Source organism: Asterias amurensis, chromosome 22 (assembly GCF_032118995.1).
Source record: "Asterias amurensis chromosome 22, ASM3211899v1".
Lineage (NCBI taxonomy): Eukaryota > Metazoa > Echinodermata > Asteroidea > Forcipulatida > Asteriidae > Asterias > Asterias amurensis.
In genome coordinates, this window is record NC_092669.1 from 10,322,663 (window position 1) to 10,341,046 (window position 18,384).

Consider the following 18,384-nt stretch of genomic DNA (forward strand, 5'->3'; position numbering starts at 1 on the left):
TTAATAATTGCTAACAGTTTATTAATTAAACATTTCATTGATTATCAAACAAACATAGTTGTCGTACGAGGATGTGTGGGTGAGATGCCCAACCTTTGACCTCTTGTCAATATTGATGTGTGTGTGATGTGATGGGGATGAAGTTGACGACATTATTTCTTTACGGAAAGGGTAAATTTCTTTTGTAATTACTAAAAATAAATACACTTTAGAGTGATGAATTTGTACATGTGAACTTAAGGGTTAAATTACGGGTCGAAGATATATAGATTTTATAAAGATTACTTTACTTTTTGTAATTTACTAATTAAAATTTGTACTTGTTTTTGAAGTTTGTTTTGTTGTTTACCCCCAAAAATACAATATCAACAACCATTTACAATACAAACCTTTAATTATACAACAACAACAACAACAAACATTGTCTTGACCAGAACCCATTATTGTTGGTGTTAAAGTCTTCCTTATTGACTTAGAAATTTCATTGGATTTTTTAAAGAAGTTTTCACATGTAATTTTCCGTAAAAAGGTCAATCAGTGGTGTAGGGTACCGGTCAACTCGGTCCCAAGTCAACTCGGTCCCCGTCAACTCGGTCCCAAGTCAACTCGGTCCCAAGTCAACTCGGCCCCAAGTCAACTCGGTCCCAAGTCAACTCGGTCCCAAGACAGGGAAGCTTGCACGCGCGGGAGGGAGGGCGGGGAAGGGACCGAAATTAACCCAAGTTATTTGAACAATAATATATTTTGTGATTTATTTTCTACCAAACATTAATTTTCTAATAGTTTTTTAATTGTATCTTGTAAAATGCGCTTTATAAGTCTTGTTTATTATTATTATTATTAATTTGTAGATTTTGGATATTGATTATTCTTGGTGATCCGTTAACTTGGTGATCCGTTAACTTGAAATTTTTTATAGAACTGTTTTTATATTATTCAATTTTAAATGTAAGTTACTTGAAAAGAAATCAAAGAGGATTCAATTATTAATGTTTGTCAGTAAATGAATTGTTGAGAGCCATACAGAAAACAATACTCTGGTTGAAAGCAAAGAGACATTTGAAGACTTTTTTTTTTGGCCAACACAATCGGTAATTTTCAAAATGTTGAATATAGAAACAAATGGGTCGCTATTGGAGGCATCGAATATTGTACCCCGAAGATGTGCACACTTATCCCGTTTCATGTACAAAGGCAAAAAACATTAGTTGTTTTTTTCCAATTCAAAGAAAACATACTTCCCGTCAACCATAGGGACCGAGTTGACTTGGGACCGAGTTGACTTGGGACCGAGTTGACTTGGGACTGAGTTGACTCATAAGCGCGTTGTGTATGACTATTGAGTACTATTACTATTAGTATTAGACTATGTCATGATATGAATTATAATGGCATAATGCGTACTATTAGTTGCGATAACGTACGGGAGGAGGTTAACGTTACACTTACAGCAGCAACTATCGTACTATCTACGGTCTATAAAATATAGCAAGTACAACCAATAATATGACAATTAAAACCAAAAAAGGAGTACAGCGCCCCAGTATTCACACGGTTTTATAAAGGAAACTGAAGTTATTGCTGGCTGAAGACCAACATACTTTGAACTATCAATGACCTTTTAAAAAAAACGTATAGCATTATGGAGGCTGAAATGGGTGTATCCTCCTACCTACCTCCTCGTAGAGTTATAATTAAGAGGTTCATCCTGCTATCGGGGTCCACATTGCGATTATAGCAGAACAAACCTTATACTAGTTCTAGGAGTAAACGAACCCTACAGCAGTATCTAGAAGTATCACAAAACTCATTCAAATTCACTCCTATAAAATATATTCTCCAGAAGACGATCAGAGCATACTGATCGAAACGTCGAGTTAACTCAACGGTTCTTTTCAGAACCACCCCAACTCATTTAGAGATTGTTATTACATGGTGTTACCGCAAACTCTTCTATATCTTATCTCCACCATGCAAAGTTTCAAATCCTACTTTCTCATAATATAATTTTCATGCATGTGTTATTTTGATCGAAAACAGATTTGTAGACACTAACTTCAAAGCATGGATGATGCTTCATATGTTAAAACGGAGGACCCGGATTCCGACCATGGAACAAAGAGAATGTTAGACACGAGTGGTACCAGCGCAAGCGATGATTCCGCTGATGAGTTCAACAGTCCGCCTCCACATAAACGACCAAAGTTTGATAATTTCGGTGAGAAAATGGAGTGGTTACAGGATGGATCACAATGCATGTTGCTAAACTTGTCTTGGTTAAGTCATGGAGGCCTCCATGGTTGAGTCAGTGAAGTGCACTGGGCTCAGCAGTTTCATAAAGCCTGTAAGCACAAAAGCTTGCTAAGCACAAAAAGAAACCAAGCACAAAATAATTATAATGCAAGAATTAGTTTACCAGGCAACATACCATGTCACATGTACCATTATGACTGGTATCCCGTTCTTTTTTGCTTAGCAGAAATATTGTCAAGCAATAATTCTCGCTTAAGCAGCTCTATGTCATTGCGACCAGATTTGGTAATTCAGTGCACAGGAGTGTCATTTATGACAGGCATGGCGCACTATTAATGCACACTATTAGTATTGCAAATATCATATCTGACACGGTTACAAATGTATCTTTTGACTTTTGGGTATACAATAGGTAGTCCCGAACACCACAGTCTCCTGACTCCACTAGGCGACTTTACGAGTACCTCCATGGAGAAAGCCAAATCTCTACCCCCTCCCGACCAAAGAGGGGCAAGCGAAGCTACCCCGAGCACTAGCAGCTCAGCTGCAGAAGGTGAATCCAAGCAGATCGAGACGTATGAGGCGAAGGGGCCAGACGGAGACCACAAGCTCAGTGAGGAGAATGTTGATGGAGAAGGGGAGGAAGATAAGCCGAGGATGAGATTGGAACGGTCGCTGAGTGCAGCGGAAGAGGCAAAGCAGAAACAGCAGATAGAAGAAGAAATGAGGCAGAAAAAACAGTGAGTTTAGAAATAGAAGATGTTTTAAAAATTATCGGGAAGGGAACCTTGAAGGGTGCATTCTGAGCGCAGCGGAAGAGGCAAAGCAGAAAGAGCAGATAGAAGAAGAAATGAGGCAGAAGAACAGTGAGTCAAGAAGTAAAAGACATTTGAACAATTTCGGGAGGGGAACCATATTTTTTTTAGGGATGCATTCTGAGCGAAGCGGAAGAGGCAAAGCAGAAAGAGCAAATAGAAGAAGAAATGAGGTAGAATAAACAGTGAGTTAGGGAACAAAGATGTTTTAGCATTTTGGAGAAGGAACCATCTTTTTGGGGTGCCTTCTCCAGCTTTGTATGCAGTGTGTTTTGAAAACTATAGGAACTAGAGAAACTAAAGGAACGGTCAGGTAAGGCATGTGTACATTTGTAAATCTCTCTTGAGTAGTGTTTGATCCTAGAAGAACGGTTGGTTGACAACTTAACTGGCATGGGAGTTTGACAACTCAGAGCATGAAACTGTGCTTAGCTTTCGTGCAGCACTAGTTTTTGAGAGGGCAAGAGCACCAAAGAATTTTCTTGGTAAAGTGCACCCTATGAGGCAATTGTAAATTTCAACTGCAGCATTTCAAGGGCACAGGTCAGTAACCAGGGGGCATGGAGGCAATCACCTTTGTTGACTCTAAGCAGGCCTTGTTGATTAAAAGGAAAATAATAATTTAAAAAAATTGTGTTTTATTTCAGAATTTTAGTTGACTCTTTGTCTGAAGAACAGCTGAACCGTTATGAAGTATACAGAAGAGCCTCGTTCCCCAAGGCCGCTGTCAAAAGGGTAAGCACAAAAAAACCTGCTAAGCACAGAAAAATATTACTTAGCAGAAACTGGTTAACATCCACAAGTCCATAAAGTTGACATTGTTGTGACTGGTGCTCCACTCTTAATATATTGCCTGCATGATGATATCATGTGGCGATTGTATCTACAAAGTACACAGTCAACCCTCCTACTGTCCGACCAATCAATATCATCCACTGTGGTCAATATGTTTCAATTGATGTTGTAGTCTGTATGTAATGCTTAAAATTACATTTGATACATTTGTTTGTTGTTGCCAGTATTGGAATAAAAAAGTCTAAACTAAAAATAAAAATAAATAAAAATGATGTCATGTGGCGAATGCATCTTCACAGTACACAGTCAACCCTCCTACTGTCTGTCCATTTAATACACAGTCAACTCTCCTATTGTCTGACAAATCAGTATCATCCACTGTAGATTTGAATGATAGATGCACTATATCAGCCTGCAATATGATATCATGTGGTGGATGCATTTTACACAGTACACAGTTAACCCTCCTACTGTCTGTCTATTTAATACACAGTCAACCCTCCTACTGTCTGACCATTCAATATCATCCAATATGACTTGATGTACTTTGTCTCTTTGTTTTTCTTCCAGTACATGCAGTCCATAACGGGATGTAGTGCATCTCACAATGTGGTTATAGCAATGTCAGGAATAGCTAAAGTGTATGTTGGAGAAATAGTGGAGGAAGGTAAATATATTTATAAATGTTTTATTTTGTGAGTATTCTGAATAAAAGCCCCTTACCGTGGCTAAATTTATGGAGTTGTTTTACCCAAAAAATAGCTAATCTCAGAAACATACTGATTAGCAAAATGGGTTATCATCAGAATAAATATGTAAAAATGTAAGGTGAATCTAAAATAGTTGAAAGTACCGTCTTAATTATCAAACAGTCACGTCGAGAAAATTAATGTGGTTTGTTTTTCTCCTTGGCTGTAAGCCATGGCTGATGACCAGTCATGGCTTGCTGGAATCTCGGACTTGCCTCCTAAACTTAGGCGGCTAGTGAAATTTACTACTCAACTGCGCAATTTTGACACTAGTCAATACTAGTTTTTAATTCCCAAGATGCATTGCAGGACATTGTTTTCCGTAGAAGCAATATAGTAAAATTCACACTGAAAAGTTTGAAAGATTGTGTTACGTAAGTAAATCATGTTGTCATGAATAGTCATGAATGACACAATTAGTTCACCAAGCAGGTAGTTGGGACTCTCTTTTAGTAGTCGTGGCAACATGAAAATGGGTAGTCGCGACACGACTAAGCATCAGTAGGCGTGACGTCAACACTAGTAACCCAATCTTATTGCCTCCCCATTAAAATTATTTTTTTCCTGTGTCATGTTATGCTTTTCTTCTTCATTTTCAATCCATTCCATACAGCTCTGGATATTCTTGAGAGGTGGGGTGACACTGGACCCTTACAACCAAAACATATTCGGGAAGCCGTTCGCAAACTCAAGGCGCAGGACAAAATGACGTCATCCAAACTGCGTAAACCACTCTTTAGGTAGCAGAGGAGTAAACAGGACTTAAGACCCAGGTTAGCATGATGTCATCCAAACAGCGCAAACCACTCCTTAGGTAGCAGGGGAGTAAATGTGGACTTAAGACCCAGGACAAAACGACGTCATCCAAACAGCGCAAACCACTCTTAAAGTAGCAGAGGAGTAAACGTTGGACTTTGTCTGTGGTCAGCTCCAGGCTTGGAATTACACACAGGCTCGAAAGCCATGGCCTCCGCAGCCCCTGGTCTTGGCCTTGATGCCCCTTCAAAAGTTTCCCATTGACTTTGAGATTTTCCAATGGAAGTGCCTCTTGCAAAATGAAAATGGCCTTGCCCTCTCAAAGATGAAATTCCAGGTCTCTATAGGGGAGTAAACAGTTGACTTTGCTGTTGTCAGCTCTCCAAATGTTACTAAACTTGAAACACCTAAAAATAAGTCAAAATTCCCTTCAAGCTGTGGGGCTGGCTACTTTGTTGAAAAGCATATCGCTAATGAGAGAGACGGGCTTGTGGTATAGTTGGTGGTTTAGTGACACAAACAATCTTAACAGATCCTGTGGCATGTCGTGGTTAAGAGCACCGGACTCAGCCCTGGTGTTTCTGATCAGCAAAACACTTAACAACGATGCTTTGTCCTTCGGATGGGGCGTAAAGCTGTTCTGCTCCCTTGAGCTGTGTAACACACTTATAAGAACCCAGTGCACTTATCGTAAAGACAAGGGGTTCGCTCTGGTGTTCCTGGTTTGATTGGCTGGTTTTGATATTGCGCCACAGCACCGTGGTCTAAGTGGATGGTATATCAAACAAATGATGAATGTTTTGACAGTTCAGAGAATATTTTCACACATTGATAGATGGAATGTTCCTTTTATCTTCCGCTTAGCCCCGACGAATAGAACTTTTTATCCCCAAGGCACGCATAAGAGTGAATTTTTGGTATGATACATCAGAGGTCTATAGCAGGCCTGATACTTCACAGAGGTAACAAAGTCGATTGCCTCAATGCCCCAATTGGTCAACGCCTTCGTGCCCTTGAAATGCCCCAGTAGAAACGTACAATTTTCTCATAGGATGCCCTTTACAAAGGAGTAAATGCCTTGGTGCCCTTGTTTTTTCAAACAGGCCTGTTATAGACCTAAGGTTTACAGGTGGTAAGTAGTCTTGAAATCAAGTCGGTAATTGTTAAGCGCGGTGTAGCTCTGGGGACGGTACACTCATCCTCGATCCCAGTATGTGTGTGTGAGTCAGTGGCAGTTAGCTGCCACGTGCTACCTATGACCGTTCCATGTGTATAATATAATAGCACTGTGACTGTTGCATGAATGGCAGAATGTGTGTTAGTAACAAATAGGCAGCGCCTAGCGACTTGTTATCAAGTCAGTCTAGGTGGTAAGGAAAACAATTTCAGACATTAATTTATTCCAGTTTCTCAGATCCACATTTGCATTTATTTACTCTTCAGGATTTAACTACAGTGATTGTCAACGCTTCAGTAACCATTCTCTACCATAGAGTTATATATAAGAACTAGAGGGCGTACTGGTGATGCTGCTTGCACAAACGCGCAAGACCGCAAGGAGACACGCGCGCCATTCTGTACGCGCCTTGAATATATGAAGTACACGTTGGAGTTTGTGTTTATTGAACGCTACGCGCTATTGCTTTGTCGACTTACAAAATGGCAGCACAACACACGCTGTGCGATGCTGTTTTTTTCAACTTAGAAATGGCCGCATGCGCGCATACCGGACTGCGTAAATTGGCCAGTGCGCCCTCTGGTTCTTATATATAACTCTATGTTCTCTACTCACATTTACATCTGACATACATAGTACTCTCTTTTGAGTGGCTCACAAGTCGATACATATTATTAAGTTCATACATATTCATTAAAAAAACAAGACTCTGAAAGCTAATTGGCCGACTAGGCAACATGTAGCACAAGTATGATGACTCGTGTTATAGCTAGGTTCACTGTCATAAAACCTAATAAGCTCAACCTTAGATGCAACAGGTTACCAACCAAATGCAATGTACAAGTCAATACTGGTTCCCTGCTACTTTTGCTAAGCAAAATAACTTCTGCTTAAGACAGTTGTGTGAGTAACTGATGCATTTACATGATTTTGCATATATTTGCATTTAAAGTGGAACTCAAAAGGAAGATGGAACATTTAGATTTTGAAACATGGACTGTAAATAAAGACTTATTTTGTCTGTTTTTTTTTGGTTTTTTTTCATGAATAAAGTATATTATGAAACAGAACATGTGTCTTGTGTTTACAAACTATTATGTCTTGATTTTTTATTTAACATAAAACTACTTTTGCTCTCTTAAAAAGTGCAAGATCCAAGACTGCCCAATGTTAGAACAGATATTGTATTCCTGTTGTAAATTTGTTGCATGAGAAAAGGTAACTTTCACAAGAAACAAGTTTAGAGGGGGGTATCGTACGTGAACTAAACCTGGTCAATTGTTATTCAAACTGATCGTTAAAAATCTTCATACTGAATACTTATATGAGTTTGGGCATTTATAAATGTAGGTCAATAACAATGAATTTAAAGTGCAGCATATTTATGCATTAAAGGCAGTGGACACTATTGGTAATCACTCAAAACAATTATTAGCATAAAACCTTTCTTGGTGACCAGTAATGGGGAGAGGTTGATGGTATAAAACATTGTGAGAAACGGCTCCCTCTTAAGTGCCAAAGTTTTCGAGAAAGAAGTAATTTTCCACGAATTTGATTTCGAGACCTCAAGTTAAGAACTTGAGGTCTCGAAATCAACCATCTAAATGCACACAACTTCGTGTGACAAGGGTGTTTTTTCTTTCATTCTTATCTCGCAAGTTCGATGACCGATTGAGCTCAAATTTTTACAGGTTTGTTATTTTTATGCATATGTTGAGAAACACCAATTGTGAAGACTAGTCTTTGACAATTACCAATAGTGTCCACTGCCTTTAATATAATGGACAGCTTGCCTTTACTGCACAAATGGCATTCAAATACACATTGCTTTCTAATTGGAATATTAAAAGATTTTCTTCCAACATTGTTTTTTTGGGGGGGACTTCTTTTTGAAGCAACTTTGACAATATGTGTAGGCATTGGACGTCAAGTTTCTAAACGAAGCAACTTAGCCTTTCTGTGATATGGTACCCACAGTAAGGAGGCACTATTTGAATTGGTTTTTATCTAAATGTAAAGACGATGTGACCTATGTTTACATTCAAACCTCCCTCTGTTGACAAAACACTGTACACGTCATGTTTCGCCGGGCAAAAAGACGCGTAGTCATGGTAAGATTGCATGTACTTTCTAGTTGGCTGCCAAAACACAAAGGTTTTGCCCGGCAGTTTGCCCGGCGGCATGTGCGCGAATCATGTTATGGTTTTCGAGTGGCGTGAGAGGTCACATCGTCTATACGCGAAATTATGTTCTGGTTTTCGAGTGACGTGAGAGGTCACATTGTCTATACGCGAAATCATGTTAGGGTTTTCGAGTGACGTGAGAGGTCAAGTCTATACCCAAAACTGAACAGAACACTTGTTTCATCCCACTTTTAGAACAGGACTTAAACATGACAGTGCTCTACAAACTAAGCTATCGCTATTTAGTCAGTTCTTCTTTGTTCAACCCAAAACTATTAAATTTATTCCCTAGTCAGTTTCACTTGCGGTTTATTGGCTTTTTTTTAAGAAAGGGAATAAAATTTGCAGTATTCTTTGTGTATTTGAAGGAGATCTGTCGCCAGTTAAACAAAATCACAAAAGAAAACCCCAAATACAGTCCTTTGATTTGTTCCTTCTTTAGGAAAGAAATTCAATACATAAAATAACTCAGAAGATTTGGTCATGTTTTCTTCTGGTTAATGCAGCCTAAGTGACTAAGATTCAATACCATAAAACGACTCCAGCCAAATCCAAACAAAATATACTTTACATTGGTTAGTAAGAGGTAATGATGACATAAAATAAAAGTACTTTTTTTAAAGGCAGTGGAAACTATTGGTAATTACTCAAAATAATTTTTAGTATAAAACCTTACTCGTTATCGAGTAAAAGAGAGCTGTTGATAGTACAAAACATTGTGAGAAACGGCTCCCTCTGAAGTAACATAGTTTTCGAGAAAGAAGTAATTTTCCGCGAATTTGATTTCGAGACCTCAGAATTAGATTTTGAGGTCTTGAAATCAAGCATCTGAAAGCACACAAATTCGTGTGACATGGGTGTTTTTTTTCTTTCATTATTATCTCGCAACTTCAATGACCAATTGAGCTCAAATTTTCACAGGTTTGTTATTTTATGCATTTGTTAAGATACACCAAGTTAGAAGACTGGTCTTTGACAATTACCGATAGTTTCCAGTGTCTTTAAATACATAACCAATGGAATGTTCTTAATTGATAAGCATATAATCTTAAATCGTCGGCTATAACCTTTTAAAAAAGCCTCCTTAACGAGTTCAAGTAATAAATATCCAACTGGAAAACTAAAATAAATACTTTTCTTACTTGGTCCCAGTGTTTTCTTATCTTTACTTTAAATAATTAGGATATATTTTGCTAAAACAATAAAACCTGCATCAATTATGATATTTACAGATAACTTTCAAGAATGGCAGCTATTTTTGTTTAAAGGGATACGTTGCCTTGGATCGGGCGAATTGGTCTATGATAAGCGTTTGAAACAGTTTGAAATGCACATGGTTAGAAAGATGTATTTAAAGGATTTGGGTACTTTTTCAAAATGTCCATAGATTTACATTAAACTTACAGGGTTTGAAGATAATGATAGTGGAAAGCTTCCCTTCAAATATTACTTACTGAGGTGCTGTAGTTTTTGAGAAATGAGTAAAACAATGTCATGAAAATACGCTTGTAAAATGATTAAAATAATTTTCGTCTCATGAGACGAAAATTAATTTCATGACATTGTTTTACTCATTTACCCAAATTTACAGCACCTCAGCACGTAGTATTTTCAGGGAAGCTTTCTAATATCATTATCTTCAAACTGTGTAAGTTTAGTGTAAATCTGTAGAAATTGTGTTTTTGTCCTACAAAAGTTACATAGACCCTTTAAAGTAGAATATAATGATCCACACAAATATGCCTAAAAATTGCATGGTTTTCCTTATACACGAACTAAAACGCCACGCCATTTTGTGAAGTCAAGTTTTTGTGTACCTCGGTGAAAAGGTGATGGGCACCTTCCTTCCTTGATATACTAGACTTGTGGACAAGTAGTTAAAAATTATAGTCACGGTGATAGTGTTCCGACTCTATTCCGAATATCCCCGCCATACTCTCGCGAGACAACTCGCCCCGCAAGGCTACTGCTTTCACGACTACGGTCCCATTTAAGTTAATGGGGAGTAGAAGTCGCCAACCAGCAGTTCATGCGAGAGCATTGATCACACGAGAGCATCGCTACAACTCGACTATCTCACCGTGGCAGATCATTAATAATGACTTGTTCACAAGTCTATGAAATACCTGTTGGAGTGCATATTTCAGGAAATTAAAATACGCAAAGATTTACAAAATCTACTCTTTTCCCTGTGGCATTATTTAAATACAACATTCAATACCCCATCATCAGAGGAACGCTATCCAAACATAAATATAGAACTCTTAACATTTTAATTTTTTTATATAATATAATAATAATATAATGTTTATAATATATTTTGACTGTACATGCACGTTATTTAATTCTTTGTTAATGATTAAACTAAAATACTCTAATGAAATATCTGTTTCGACATGTGGTCAAACAGTGTCTGTACTTAAATATTTTACACATATTAAAATAAAATCTTTCATTGTCGTCATCGTGAGACTGAGACAATAGAGGGCAGCAAACATATCAGGTAATTTGTTAATCTTTTTTATCGGACCCCTCAACAACAGCCATGGCTTCAGCTCTGCCTCGCCCGGCCTGGAATTTCATTGAACCACAGAGGTCATGACCTCTGTTTAGCTGGTTTTGGCCTTGGTGCCCCTTTAAAAGTTTCCCATAGACTTTAAAGGCAGTGGACACTATTGGTAATTACTCAAAATAATTATTAGCATAAAACCTTACTTTGTAATGAGTAATGGGGAGAGGTTGATAATATAAAACATAGTGAGAAACGGCTCCCTCTGAAGTGCCAGAGTTTTCCAGAAAGAAGTAATTTTCCACGAACTTGATTTCGAGACCTCAGATGTAGAGTTTGAGGTCTCGAAATCAAGCATCTAAACGCATGCACACAACTTCGTGTGACAAGGGTGTTTTTTCTTTCATTATTTTCTCGCAACTTCGACGACTAATTGAGCTCAAATTTACACAGGTTTGTTATTTTATGTATATGTTGAGATACACCAAGTGAGAATACTCAGACTGGTCTTTGACAATTACCAATAGTGTCCACTGTCAAGATTTTCTAATGCAAGTGCCCTTTTAAAAATGAAAATGGCCTTGCCCTTTCACAGATGAAATTCCAGGTATGCTACCTTAGGCTATGTCTGACTTTTCGAGGATAGAGAAAGAAAAAATATAGAAAAAAAACTTATCATAATTTTTTCCCAATCAGCTTTGGTTTCTAAACACATTGGCAACAACCTTTCTCAAAACAACAATTAAACAAATGAATAATATTAATAAAAAACAGTTGTCATTAGTAATAAAATACAATTTATAATGCAGCATCATCAACAATAAACTTACTGCAAAATTCAGGTAAATGAATATGTCAATTATCTAAATGCAAAGGAATGCAGAGTACAGTTTTCTAGAGGGAGTTGTAATCAAACTTTAAAATCGTCCATTGCCCATGTTCATCAACCTGCTCACCCAATAAGCAAATGTTTATATTTGGCACAGTTAACATCTATGTTCCAACAGCCCTTTTCCGACACCCGTATGTTCCAACACCCCTATGTTCTGACGACCCAATGTTCCGACACCCTTATGTTCCGAAACCCCTGTATTTCTGACACCTATTTGTTCCGACACTCCGCCCCATCATCGTGTATTGACCAATCACATCGCAACAAAGGTCCGACAAATAAAGTCTGACATAAGCGCGCAAATGCTTGGTGCGCGCGGCAGAGTTGTGCAGAAAGGCATTTGAGAGGCTCAAGTGTTCTTGCTCACATATGCGTCGTGGCCAGAGCCTAAAGGATCGGTCTATTAAAGATACAAAACTAGTTTCTATGATAAGCCAGTTCGTTTCTTATTGGACGAGAGTGTTGTAAAATCTACAATGAATCACTCACGTGTTCTTGCTCACACGTGCGTCTTGGCCGGAGCCTAAAGGATCGGTCTAGTGAAGATTAGATACAAAACTAGTTTCTATGATAAGCCAGTTCGTTTCTTATTGGATGAGAGTGTTGTAAATCTACAATGAATCACTCACGTGTTCTTGCTCACACGTGCGTCTTGGCCGGAGCCTAAAGGATCGGTCTAGTGAAGATTAGATACAAAACTAGTTTCTATGATAAGCCAGTTCGTTTCTTATTGGACGAGAGTGTTGTAAATCTACAATGAATCACTCACGTGTTCTTCCTCGCACGTGCGTCGTGGCCGGAGCCTAAAGGATCGGTCTAGTGAAGATTAGATACAAAACTAGTTTCTATGATAAGCCAGTTCGTTTCTTATTGGATGAGAGTGTTGTAAATCTACAATGAATCAACATACATCAACATGAGTGAGCACACTATGCCTATTGGCTAATGGAATCAGAAAGACAGGCCCATTGGCTGAGGCCCTTTTTCATCATATCCCTCATTTACATAAATTAGCATAAATTATACATGTAATTCTATGTTATATATTCCATCCAACGTCATCTAAAAACCATCTCGAGTAGTAGCCAAATTCTCAAAAACTTATTACAATGCACAAGTGTGTAACTTTTGTTGCCCAAATTATTATATTTGTACATGAAAAATCATACCCGAAGTTTGATAAATTTTGTGTAAGTCCTTTTACAGTAGATTGGTCATGATATTTGGTTCTGTATTTTTAAAAGCAATGTAGTTTTTTCTTGTAGTAACGGTACCCAGCTTTAGGGGAAACAATTTGAATGGCACCACGCTGATGGCTCTGCCTACTGCCAAATTCTGCGCTTACGATCACCATTCTCTGCTTACCGTGCAAGCGCCGAATTTCCAAAAGACTAACCGGTTTGCTTTGACATCAGCTACATGTTGGCATCGACAACTTACATGAACTACATGTATACAACAAATATCTAAACCAGTCAGCTGCATAATGATTAAATAACAAGGGGGAACAAATAATAATAATAATAACAACAAAGGAACATTACAGAATTGGTAAGAAAAATACTTACACTGTCTAATAATGGTGATAGTAGAAAACATCTCTTGAAATATTTGTCTCAAATGTCGTAAAAGATGAGAAATAAATAAAACTGATTTCCTGTTTAAAGTTTATTTCTCAGTGAGCATTTGCTTAATTTTTGTTTTTAAATCGATGTCATGCAAAATGTGTAATCGGTTTTACACTATTTTCTCATGACCCAAATGGCCGATCGATCTCAAACTTCAACAAGTTTGTCAGTTTATGTATATGGTGGATTGCATAAAGTACTTACACTTTCAGCAAATGTTTTGTGAGCAAAAACCAATTCTGTAATGTCCCTTTAATAACTAAAATACCTGAAGCAATATGCAGCTGCTTTTTGTGATGTGCAACACAGTCGACTCTTTCTACACGTTTTTTGTTAACTCACGATAAATCTTGCATTATTTTACAGTTTTGATTTAGAATCAATCAATTTACAAATATGTACAAAGTTTATTCATTGCACTTAATTAATTTCATAATTATATATATTTCAATGGTGTTATTTTGTTAGTGCACAAAGGGGCGTCTTTGCGGTCCTAACCAAAAACTGGTTAATCACTGGCCAAAGACCGAAACATTTTTTGGTTACAGCCGCACAGCAACCTACGGCCCAATCTCATGGCTCTGCTTACTAAATTCTGCGCTTACGATCATCATTCTTCACTTACCGACCCCGCGCGCAAGTGAAAAATTTATTTCTGCGCTAGCTGTGTAAGCAAAGAATGCCTATTAACATGGAGTAAGCATGCACACAAGCCAAAGGCCAAAGTTCCCTGCCAACCCGTGAAGTACGCTTGAGGTAAGCATGGAATACTCTGCTTTCGTAAGCGCCTTTTCTTAGGGTAAGTAGAGCCATATCCTTGGGCCCAATTTCATAAAGCTGTTAAGCAGAAAATTTTCCTTGACAAATGTCTTTGCTAAGCAGTCGGGTACCAGCCACAACAGTGCAAACTATGGACTGGCAACCTGATTCTGCTAAGCAACACTTTTCTGTGTTTAGCAAGTTTTTGTGCCACTAGACTTGATGAAATCATGAGCATGATCAGTTGGCACGGCAAAGTGATTTCCATTCGTGCTCAAAGTCTAAGGTGATAAGTTTTGCTACTAAAGGGCATCAGCGTTTTTGAATGATAAGTAAATGTATTCTGTTGATGTCCAGGGCATTGAAGGCGATTGCCTCCACGCCCCCTGGTCAATGACTTGGTGCCCTTGAACAATAGGGTGCCCTTTACCAAGTTCAAAATGTCTTGGTGCCCTTGCCGTTTTAAAAACATATACATACGAGCAACCTCGCGACCATGGGCAGCGCGCCGTATCACGCTATCTCTGTGTATGTCTCTAACCCCTGGGAGGGAAACTCCGATCCGTGTCTTTGATTGGCTATCATATACGCGCAAAATTTGAAACGCCGTGCGTCTCAAAAAAGCTCTGTACGCCGAAACGCGTGCGTATAAAGATGTACTTATTCACTTTTTTTGTCACGTAACGCTGAACACCAAGGCAAGTTTATGACTTTTATTACACACAGCGCATCCAGCATGTGCGCGACTAACGCCTAACACAGAACGGATCAACCACAGGACTAATTGTAAAATCCCTTATATTTGGATATTTTCGAGTTACACTTCCAGGGGTTATGATCGAGCAAGGCATGCTGGGGAAAAAATGGCGCGGCGAGATCGATCACCCCTGGGAACGAGGTTGGCATACGGGCCTGCTTATGTGGGATTAAAACAATCAATCGGTTCCAAAATCCGAGGTTTACCTTCCCTTTAATACCCTATTTCACTACCTCGTTCCACCCCTACATGTATCTGTCTAACTACAGGATTTCCCATAGAACACACAAATGCTGTAAAATCTACCTACATGTATAAGAAAACCCGTAGATGAACAAAATTGGGCCGTGTCTGAACTCAGCGGCTATGGCTTGGACTGGATCACCGCATCATCATGCGTTGTGTCCCTAGCAACAGCCGTAGCTGTAGCTGAAGCCATCAATTTGGACACAGCCTTTAGAGTTTTTTCTTTATATTCTTGTAATTACTAGAGATATGAGTTGGGAAACGTGGCTGAATACATCACATTCAGGGGAATTATGACCAGGGCCAAATTTCATAGCGCTGCTTAACGGTAAGCAAATTTTCGTGTTTTAAGGTGCAAGCGTATTTCACAGGTAAGCAGAAAAATTAGGCGGCCATATCGCGCATTTACCATGGATTTGCATTGTGATGTCATCTATTTTTGTGCGGTAAGCACTGGAAGGTTGCATGCCTTTTCGTGTGCTTAAGGTCAGCAGTGCTATGAAATGGAAATCACACAGTAAGCACAAAATCAGCCGCTAAGCAGCGTTGTGAAATTGGGCCCTGGTGAAGTGGGGACACACTGCAGGTCCCAACACCTGTGAATGCAGAGAGCCTCAGACCATGGATCTCATCTCTGCCCCCACTTCCGTCACCAACTACTACTGGGCCCAATTTCATGGCTCTGCCTACCGTAAGCACAGAATCGGCGCTTACGGAAGCAGGGAATTCTGTGCTTACAGCAAGCGTATTTCATGGGTTAGCTGGGAATTTTGGCTTGTGCCGAGCGTTCTCCACGTTACAAGGCATTTTACGCTTACACAGCTAGCGCAGAAATTTCGGCGCTTGCTATAAGCGGCGAATGGTGATTGTAAGCGCAGAATTCGGCGGTAAGCAGAGCCATGAAATTGGCCTGGCTAGCAATAGCAGAGACATAAGAATAAGACGAAGAGGTTAGGGTACAAAAGCACTCTGCTTAACCTTACACCTAAATGTTGTCATTTATCTGCTGATTACTATTGTATCACTGTGCACAAAATATATTTCATATCTCATGCTACTGTATTACTTGGGTAATTTCAAAAAATTATGCGCATTATTGTAATGAAACGCAGCATTGAAAGAAATGTTACTGAATGAATGAAGAAGGGGAATTACTGGTATGTGCTTTTTTCAACAGTGCAAAGTTTGTTTGGAATTCGTTAAAGGCAGTAAATAATGAATGTTTATTGTATAAGTGCTACGTGGGCATAGGCATGAATAGTGTCTTTGTCTTTCATTTCATAACTTCAGGTTCTGAAGCCAAGGACTCACAGAAAAGTGGACTTAATCAATGTGGAGCCAATAATCCATTGAGAGAAGACAAGGTTTATGAAGTTGGGCCCTGCTACGTGTGTGTACCTTTATAGAAGTGTGTATCAACTGACATTCGATAGTTAACCCTCCTAATTTTTGCTAGTATCTTAAAAATATTTAACCCTCCTACTTGTCGTCCATAAGTTGACAAACCATTCAGACGTATTCAGCTTTACTATTTTGATTGGGTATAGCAGAAACTGTGCACAAAATCTTCTGTGTATATGTAGTTTGTAGATGCACTCATCACATGATACCAATGTGCGGGCTGACATAGTGCATTTATCCTTCAAAACCAGTCCCTGATATTGAATGGTCAGACAGTAGGAGGGTTGACCATGTAATGAGTAGGTGCACTCATCACATAATTCCAACGTGTGGGCTGGCATACATGTAGTGCATCTATCAGTCAAAACTAATGGCTGATATTGAATGGTCAGACAGTAGGAGGGTTGACTGTGTACTTTGTAGATGCATCCAACACATGATATCACAATGCAGGCTGGTAAAGTACATATTCAATTAAAAACCATGGATGGTATTGAATGGTCAGATAGTAGGAGGGTAGACTGTGTACTTTGTAGATACATCCAACACATGATATCACAATGCAGGCTGGTAAAGTACATAATCAACTAAAAACCATGGATGGTATTGAATGGTCAGATAGTAGGAGGGTTGACTGTCTACTCTTCATAATACGCATTCACCACACTGTATCACATTGTAGGCTAGCATGTACATGTAGTGCATCTATCCTTCAAAACCACTCAACAGCCAGGTACTGTAGTAGGAGGGTGCACTAATGCATTAGTAACAATTACAACTCGCATTTTGTCATATACTGACACATAATGAGTAACGTTTGACTTGAGAAGTTCAAACATGGAAAACGTTCTATAAATGTTCACCAACAGTTTTCATAAAAAACAACAACATTGGGTGATGACATCACATGCAGTACACATTTGTAAACAATCTTTTAGAAATGTACCGTCATACATCACTGGAGTATCAAATGCACAACAAACAAGTCTAGGTTGCTATGGTGACGGGTGATTGACAGGTGCGCTGGCGTCGGAGGTCCTCAGTCTGTGGTTGATCCGTTTTCGGGAAGTCTTTTCTCGTACATGCAGAGGGCTTGGTGGACAAACTCGTACTGTTCGTTTGTCTGGATCATTCCTCCCCTAAAAAGACGAAATTAAACAAGGAGGATGGTAAATAGAATAAACATGTGCTTTGTTCTTGTGTCCAATGATATAGCTTAAATAATGTCAGAATAATACGCAGTTCTTATATGGGCTTTGTCTCACCCCTAGGCGTGTCTCAAAGCGCTCAGTATTTTATTTTTAACAAACAAGGGAAACTGTCTGGGTAATTTTTTAACATAATTTTGGTTGAACAAAGAAAAATTTCCCAGAGCGGGATTTGAAGCATCAACTTCCGCTGGGACTCGAACCCACACTCTGCTGATCAGAAACACCAGAGTTTGAAACTGGTGCTCTTAACCCC

General features: G+C 38.8%; 2 protein-coding genes across 3 annotated transcripts in view; one reads left to right on the top strand and one right to left on the bottom strand.

Annotated features, from left to right (window-relative positions):
- The first annotated feature begins 91 nt into the window (after positions 1-91).
- LOC139953600 (uncharacterized) lies at positions 92-8,130 on the top strand. The gene is made up of 6 exons (XM_071953070.1): positions 92-171; positions 2,041-2,218; positions 2,666-2,993; positions 3,716-3,803; positions 4,434-4,530; positions 5,226-8,130. Exons 2-6 carry the CDS (start codon positions 2,065-2,067, stop codon positions 5,354-5,356), a joined length of 798 nt encoding a protein of 265 aa, XP_071809171.1. The 5' UTR covers positions 92-171; positions 2,041-2,064; the 3' UTR covers positions 5,357-8,130.
- A 191-nt stretch (positions 8,131-8,321) lies between these two features.
- The window catches only part of LOC139953597 (tyrosine-protein phosphatase non-receptor type 5-like), a 60,509-nt gene continuing 50,446 nt past the window's right edge, over positions 8,322-18,384 (bottom strand). For both annotated transcript variants that reach the window (XM_071953066.1, XM_071953067.1), the window contains exon 14: positions 8,322-18,059. In XM_071953066.1, the coding sequence (XP_071809167.1) occupies positions 17,960-18,059 (100 nt within the window). In that variant the 3' untranslated portion in view covers positions 8,322-17,959. The remainder of the gene's footprint in view (positions 18,060-18,384) is intronic.